Consider the following 8759-nt stretch of genomic DNA (forward strand, 5'->3'; position numbering starts at 1 on the left):
TTATTTATATTGATTATGGTTGTAAAACTATGAACTATTTTGTGTTAGTGATTTCTGTATCAGTATAAACGGCCAGCGAGTTTGACGTTTTTTGGGTAAATGTCTATGAAACAAAATTGTTGTTTTATACCTGGGTATAAAATAGGAACGTGTAAATTGTTCGGAACTAAGGCTTTCTCATCAAAGCAACGAATTTGCACAATTTTACGGAATTATGCAAATAAAATGTCTGGGAGGATGTATGCTAGGCAGTGATGGGCAACCTCACGAGGCCTCGGCCTCACCGGCCTCGGCCTCTCGGAAAATGTAATGAGGCCAACGACCTCACATGGCCTCGGCCTCGCCGAGAAAACTCCAGGCCTCGGCCTCTCAATTTCGACCTCGGCCTCACCTCGAAAATCTTAGACCTCAGCGAGGTCATAGATGGGCATATTGCCCTACACCCCTACACCCCTACTGCCCTTGTAGGGCAGTAGGGCTGAGATTTTCAGGAGGGGTGTAGGGCAAGTAGGGAGTAGGGCTAGACCTTGGAAGTAGGGGTGTAGGGCAAGTAGGGAGTAGGGCTAGACCTTGGAAGTAGGGGTGTAGGGCAAGTAGGGAGTAGGGCTAGACCTTGGAAGTAGGGGTGTAGGAAAAGTAGGGTAGGGCAAGACTCCTGGCATGCAATATATACATTTTCTCAGTATTTATTTCTCAACTTTTTCACTTCAATTTTTTATGTATTGCGAAATTGTATGCCTTGCTATTTTAGCTAACCATAAGCGCGAACCACACCAGTTGAGTTTGTGGTTTCAAAATTTCGAATATTTAGTCGGAATTGCCTCATCCGGCTGCTGAATAAGGTATTTTTGTTTCCCGGACTTCATTCAGCCTGTGTAGTTTAGGCCCTAAGAAAAACACCATATGATCGTATGGTTTTTAAATTTCGTAGGGTAAGTCAGAACTTGCCTTATCGGGCAGACTTCCGTTTACAATATAATTGTGCATAAATAATTTGCCCTTGATTATTTTAGAATTGCATTTTTACCATTTTTTAAATAAATTAAACATGTTTAACTTATAAAACTCGAGATCTTTTTAAACTTACTTAGGCCTACAATGACTACCATTTTTAGAATTATTAGATAACGAATTTTTTTTAATTTCCAGAGTAGGGATGTAGGGCAAGTAGGGCAGTAGGGCTGAGGTTGTCAGGAGGGGAGGAGGGCAAGTAGGGCGGTAGGGCAAGAAGTGCCAGTAGGGGTGGAGGGCAAGTAGGGGGGTAGGGGGGTACACCTCAAGTAGGGTAGGGGTCGGTAGGGAAGTAGGGCAGACCAAGTGCCCATCTATGAGCGAGGTCGGCCTCGGCCTCTTCAATTTTCAAAGAGTAGGCCTCAGACCTCACTGGCCTCGACCTCGCTGAGGAAGCTCCAGGCCTCGGCCTCTCAATTTCGGCCTCGGCCTCACCCCTTGAACCTCAGACCTTAGCGAGGTTGGCCTCGGCCTCTCCACTTAAACATGTAGTGAGGCCTATGACCTCACACGGCCTCGGCCTCAGCCTCACCTCCAAAATCTTAGGCCTCAGCGAGGTTGGCCTCGACCTCTTCAATTTTTTAAATATAGACCTCAGACCTCAATGGCCTCTACCTCGCTGAGAAAGTTCCGGGCCTCGGCCTCATGATTTCGGCCTCGGCCTCACATCTCGAACCTCAGACCTCAGTGAGGTAGGCCTCGGCCTCTCTAATTTTCAAAGGGTATGCCTCAGGCCTCAATGGCCTCTACCTCAAATTCCTAAGAGAGGCCGAGGCCGAGGCCTGAGGTCGCAAAAAATGGCGTCAAAGAGGCCGAGGCCGCCCATCACTGATGCTAGGAGTCCAACATACTGCTGGGTACATAGACCAGAGCTAGGTAAAGCTGAAGAGGAAGAGCAACATCCTGAGGGGTCACCCGCTTCTGGAAGAGTGGCACAGTGAGCCCTTATTGTACTCGACCTAATTTAAATAATAATTGTCCCATTTTTGAACCACAATTTCAAATGTGTGCCAAGCAGAAAATGCGGTGGTATAAGTGTTGCAAAAATTGTGCTTATATATATTTTCGCAATCCGTTTGTAAATATTCGGCTTTCGCAGGTTTCGAGATATCTGTTAACGGTTTCCATTATGGTTACAAGATGTCGTCCGAGTCTTCATGTATCCGCCGTACATCGCGTCGGGAAACTGGGAACCGATCCACTTTCATCGATTCACTTTCAGGTGGGACAAATGGATCCCACCGGTCTGTGTTGTAGGTACTCCTTTACTTTTGTGGGGTCAAGGGTGATATCTACTTTGACACGGCGGACACACAACGACCCTATATTTGTCAGAGGATTGTCCAGCTTTGAAAATGCGGGAGGATTAATCAAACTAATTGCATTAATTGCAGCCTAATGCTTCATTTAACCATGAAGGAATCAGTGCATTAAAATTAACCGAATCGTGAACTTCGAACATAACGCCAGCATCACGAGGGGCGTCGTGATTTCCATGAAGTAATTGCCAAATCGTATTTTCATGGGGGAGCAGGATTTCACCTGTCTACTCATCCAATCCCGTCGTTGTTGAGGAGACCTTTCATCCCCGAGAATTATGAGGGGCCACTTTTTTGCAAATTTACTCCCGCACTGTTTCGACCATTTGTTCACCAAGCCGGCGAAGGTGCCGAGAAGCAGGATCGACACCGTGGTGAGCGCTGAGGAGAAAGGAAATATAAAATTTCCCAGGTGATCCAACAATTTAGATCCAAGCGATACATTTATTGTTGTTGCCAAAATGTTAATCCACACGAAGAGTAGGAGAAAGGCGGGGAGAACGACTTTTCTGAAACAGTTGTTCATTTGTCCTATCAAGATTTGGAGTTGCTGATAGATTTGCAGAGTGGAAGTCATCCTGTCCATGCTCACTGCAAGATGCAGCAGCATTAAAGGGAACGATTAGCTTATGTATACAATGCAAATATTTGAGAATTATAAATTTTCAAGTCTATTTCGTATAGAGTTGTAAATAAATTAGTAAGTAAACTTATGTCATTTTATCATACGTAGTGTTTAATCAAGTTGATGTGCAGATGTGATTGAAGTGAAATTTTGGAAGTTCTTCAATTTTCAAATTTTATATTCGCGAATCAAGTTCCCGCTAGTTAGTGACGTAATATTATCCTTTCTCCCATTATGGAGTGGGGCCACGAATATTGAAATGTAAATTAATTATTCGCGACACATCAATAAACCACCAAATAGAATTAAAGTATGTAGTAGAAGAGCTGTAATTTTAACGGTAGCCTTCGTAGTGTAGACTTGACGAATAGTGGTTTGTCATGAATTGAGTATAGATGGATAGCAGATGCCGAAAATTTACCAAAACAAATGGATCCCGTATTATAAAGATTTCGTAAGTGCTGCAAAATTACCTCCTCATGAACGCCAGTCTTTCCGCTACACAATGAAGGGAAACAAAGAATATGATGACAAATTGGAAGGAGAAAGTGACCGCCAATGAAATGAAGGACCAGGCCTGCACACTCAAGATTAGGAAGCGTCCGTAAGCGTTCATCATGGACTCGTTGATGTCAGACGATTGGATAATTGATCCAAGGAAGGGCGGCAGTCTTGGTTCGAGCAAAGTCAATCCGATTAATGCCATCGATCCACCAATGCCGTAGGCAAAAGACAAAATCACGGACATTTTGTGGAGAAAGTCCCAATTTTTGCGAAGATTGTCTGGTACCACTGCAACAAGTTTTTTTTCAAAGAAAAAATATAATACAAAAAAGAAACTGGATGCAAAAATGTGCGTCGCATCATTCGATCGACATGATGGCGCAGTTTTGGAAAATTAATGTAACGTGCGAATTCAATAAATGAGTTTAGTTACGTAAGAAGCTCGTTTTCTTGTTTCTGAATTGTCGCACCCCATTCAGCAAAGACACGAATGGGTCAGGATCCAAGATGATGGGGATAATTGAGACGACTATGAGGAAAAAGCCGATGACGAAGAGGTAACAGAAATTTGTTTGAAGGGTTCCCACATCTCTGAAGGCAATCGTGTACAGCCCGTTGACGCAGATTGCACCAGTGATGGATAAAGAGAGGGATATTCTGAGTTTGCCATACCGAGAGGGGTGTTTAGAGATGTATATTTTTGTTTTGCGGGAGAAATTTATAGATTGCAATTTGAACAGGGATGACATTTTTCGCAATAAGTTTGCCATGGTGAGACAGGTGGGATTGCAGTGTGCTGTTGTTGTCTGATAAATAGGTGTGACTTTCTGTGTAATGTAAGTTCGCAACAGAGGTATGTATGTAGATCAACATAATGGTGCAAAATTTATTACCATTTGCTAAATATTTTGAACATTGTCCGGTTTCCTGTTTAAATTAAAACTGTAATGTAAATTTGATTTAGGCTGGCGACAGCAAGTATTTATTTAGTGATGAACGCGTGCATGCGAAATATTTAATATGTAAATATCGCATTGTTTAATCTTACGTGTTTATATAACCTCCACGTGCAATTCGCCAAAATTAGGTTAAACTTAATTCTGTTAGAGGTATGATATGAAATTAGCAAGCCGATGTGTCGTTATGCACATGAATTGTAATATTTGGCACATCTGATAGTTCAAACGGACTTCTTTTCCAATTTCCGAGGACCGAATCATGCTTCGCGTGGAAATTGAATTATCTAACAATTGTTTTATAAAGTGGGTATCAGATAGAAAAGCCTCTACTAGTTTTATTTATCTGTATTAAAGGATTAGTTGTGTCAAGTCTCAAAATTGGTATATGTATTGTGAACGGGATTGGAAGAGCCCTCTATTGGTATATGTAGTTTGACGTGGTGAATGACGTGTCACCTTTTCTCATTTTTTACTTTATGAAACTGGGCTGTTCCTTTTCCAACTCATTCCAGAAGTATCAACCTGTGAATCAAGGTGTAATTGGCTTGTATGTGAATGTCTAAATTTCCTATTAATTCGAAACAGTAAAGATTCGATATTTGTGACATATTTAAATCATTGTGTTCTCGCTTGTTTATTTGAGTTCCTCATGCTACGGTCAGTCAGGGCAATAGGTCATATTTAACAGTCACAGTTCAGTGCTCAGTATTTAGAGATTTCCCCGTCCAGGGGGCGGATCCCAAATCTCACAGTTGGATCCCCAAATATCAGTAAACTGCATTCATAAAATTTAGAGAGTTACAGTATGCGAAATAAGTCTGATAAATAAGTTTCAATATGATCTTATTTCTTATAAACTTGAATTGCTGAGTTTCTGCATATTTATTATCGAATAACTAATTGCCGACTAATTCTGCGCCGCCGATTTTTAAGGTCACGGACATGTTACGTGTTATCATTTAAAAATAATAATTAAGTGCCAAATAACAATTCACGTACATTTTTTTCGTCTTTTTAATCTTTTTTATTGGATAGTACGACAACCTTTTCTAAGAAGAATAGGCTTTCGTTTGATCGTGTACGATGCTTTTTGGCGTGCACTGAAATTTTTGGTCAAGGTAAAGGTGGATGCCTTAAATCGTGACCGCGGCGTAATTTAAATAATTGAGATACACAAAATCATATTAATTGATAGAACTTTACCGAAAATAACGTCTTACAAATTTAATTAAAAACGAATAAAACTCATTTATTCCATATACCGGGACCCCCCATAAACTATGTAACTTAAAAATCGAGTTTTTTTTATTTTAAAAATCTTGTATCAGGAACACGTCGTCTCTCTCGTTCTCCTTAAAATAATGGTCCTCCGCATGAATAAATTCGACCAGTAGTTCTCTCGCGGTGGGGCGGCGGGTGTGTCGTAAGGACAGCATAGTGTTCAGAATGTCGCGGAATAAGGGGTCCTTCGCACCGCACAAGTTGGCGAGAATGAGGTCGTGTCCGGTATCAGATGTCAGCTTTCTGAGTTCCGAGACAACCAAGGCTAGGTCGAATCCGCCCCAAAGTATGGAGCAGAGTTGAAGAAAGATGAGGCCCAAACTGTAAATATCCGTCTTTTCAGAGTAACCTAGGCCCGTAATCATTTCCGGACTGCGGTACAAGTCGCACCCTGCCCCCTCGTTCTTCCAGGAAGACGCGGTTTCCGCAAAGAAGGGGACGGATAGACCAAAATCGCCGATCTTCCAGACAACTTGATCATCCGAACAAATCTGGGACGAGATACAATGAAAATCAAATAAAAATAAATGTTCATTTTTTCCGACCAAAGGACATTTTGGCACTCGCACGTGGTAAAAATGTGGCCAAAAGTGAATAAAAGTATCAAATGGAAATTACACAAAACTAACAAATTATCCACATTTTACCACTGCCTAAGGGTTAGAAATCATGTGCAAATTGAAAAAGTGCAAATTTCATATTGATTATTCTCAACTTTGCACATTCATCTCCCCTGCACAAAAAATTGAAACTTTTCGTCGACACATACCTTTCCCAAAATATTATTCGGTTTTAAATCCCTGTGAATATATCCCTTCCCGTGAACGTAGTCCAACCCGCGGGAAAGTTGAGTCATAACGTCCAAACTTTGTCCCACTTTTTGAACTCGATCAATTGCAACAGATTCCGCCACGTCGCGCCCGGCCTGGATCCACGTTTTCAAATTAAAATGGCACAACTCCAACTTGAGAAAGAGGAAATTGCTCATCGTCGAGGACACCGATTTTCCGCAAATGTCTTGAATGTCGAACCTCGAGGGGGGGCGCCGCCCCAATCTTCCGCCCAGGATTCGTACCCCTTGACGACATTCCTGTGGTCCAGCCGGTTCAAGATGTCAACCTCGATTAAGAGTTTGTTGAAGTGTTGCGTCGTAGAGTCCATGCCGGCCAACTTTTTGAGCGCTTTATTGATGTCGACAATTTTCACGGCGACGTCGTCACGACTCCCGGCGGCATTTTGGCAGACTTTGTACACCTTGGCGAAAGTTCCGTCGCCAATCATGTCGGAAAAGAGGAGGTCCGGTCGAGACTTTGAGAGCTGTTTGGTCTTCCTTACTTTGTTCGGAGCCCCGATTTCGGATATCCGAAGTTGGACGGAGGTGGTGAAGTCGTTTCCGGGAGGGTGGGAGGGCTCCGTGGTAAGGATTTTGTACGTGACGGCGCGATATTTTGAACGTTCGGCGGTTTGGTGGCGCCAGGAGGATTTGTATTTTATAATGGTCCTCGAAGTGATTAAGGTGGCGAGGAGGAGGGTCAGGAGGAATAGGGCAAGCTGACCGGACCAGATGGCGACGTGGCAGGAGTAGTCGGCTGACAAAGGGATGAGTCAAAATTAATTACGGTGTAAATACGGCTAGGAAAATGACGATTGGGTGTTTTTTTTCAGTTCTTTGTGTCGAAATGGGCTCTTGTGTCGGTGCGTTTTTTTATATAGTACCATGCATCATTTGGTAGATGGCGTATCAAAAAAGACAACGACACACAAAAAAGCACACCGACATAAAACACAAGAAAAACGCGACCTAAAAAAACAGAAAACACAGCATTTCATTCCTAAATGTAAAAAACACCGTATCTTACTAACATTGTTGTTTTCATTTTCGATTACTTAAGGTCCAAAAATGATGACAAAAGTCAAAACGCAGGGGGTATAAGGAATACTGACTAAAAACGTTTTGCAAAACTGTTCCTTTCTCGTAAATTGAAATACCTCCAGGGTTACCGTACGTCGGTAATTGTCTCTCTGGGATGCAAACCCAGTCGGGGTATAAAATGGAGTCGTCATTCAACTGATATCTTAGAGCGGCGCAGTCGCAGCTGCACGAAAATACGACGGCTTCCACGTCCTCGGTTATCCTTTGGGGCTGAAAGTTGCAACAAATATAAAAGCCAGAGCGGTAATAAATTTATTACCGCGGGCCATCCAAAACTATTGCGAAATTGCGAAATCGTTTTTAATTTAAAATCATCTTTGCTCACCTTCCAGTGGTGCTGCCACGGATATTTTTCTTCCTTACTGTATAAAACCGTCCTATTTTTGGAGAACAGCTCCATCAAGAGTTTACACCCATTGCGGAGTCGGTGAGACTCAAATGCTGCCGCGGTAAGGACGTTGTGTCCCGCGTAAATTAGTTCCTTCCCGAATTCAAGGGAAACCCCGGGTTGCGCGCAATCTGAACAATCCGCTTCGGAGTAAAGAGTTGCGCACGATCTCCAACTGGGAACCACCCTCTCAGAACATTTGCCGCCACATGGAATCTCCAACTTGCCAGGGCACTCACATTTAATCGAGTGGAAAAAGTAGCCAGTCTTCAATGCATACATATAATAATATTAAAATTTTAAGTTTAACATAGAACAGTGATGCGAACTGAGTAGGAATCTTGGGAACAACAAGTGGCCACACCGGGTTAGGGCGAACATTGTGCTCAATATACGAATTATTAAAGAATGTGACAAAATTTTCGGGTAAAATTCACTTGTGATCGGGTCGTGCTAATATTTGTGACGAGCGTATGTGAAGCCTACGGGCGGCATGGAAACGGATGACCGTCTCCCTCACTCACTCTTTAGGGCGTTGACCTCACTCGAATTTCTCTGAACTTTGCTTGATCTACGACGGTTAGCTGTTGATACGCTGATCGCAAATATCGTCACAAAAATCGTCACAACTTGACGAAGCGTGAATTTTACACGGAAACCCCTTCACATTATTTAATACGAGGGCGATCCCATATTTTGTTTGCACCTCTCATACAGATTCAACTCTTGACGGAGTGGG

The 8759-nt window shown here is 42.6% G+C and overlaps 1 protein-coding gene across 1 annotated transcript; it reads right to left on the reverse strand.

Annotated features, from left to right (window-relative positions):
- Positions 1 to 5728: 5728 nt before the first annotated feature.
- Positions 5729 to 6687, reverse strand: LOC110862242 (interferon-induced, double-stranded RNA-activated protein kinase). Its single transcript, XM_022111422.1, has 2 exons — positions 6469 to 6687; positions 5729 to 6190 (listed from the first exon to the last, which is right to left on the reverse strand). Exons 1-2 carry the CDS (start codon positions 6685 to 6687, stop codon positions 5729 to 5731), a joined length of 681 nt encoding a protein of 226 aa, XP_021967114.1.
- Between the last annotated feature and the right edge of the window lie 2072 nt (positions 6688 to 8759).

Source organism: Folsomia candida, unplaced genomic scaffold (genome assembly GCF_002217175.1).
Source record: "Folsomia candida strain VU population unplaced genomic scaffold, ASM221717v1 Fcan01_Sc052, whole genome shotgun sequence".
Lineage (NCBI taxonomy): Eukaryota > Metazoa > Arthropoda > Collembola > Entomobryomorpha > Isotomidae > Folsomia > Folsomia candida.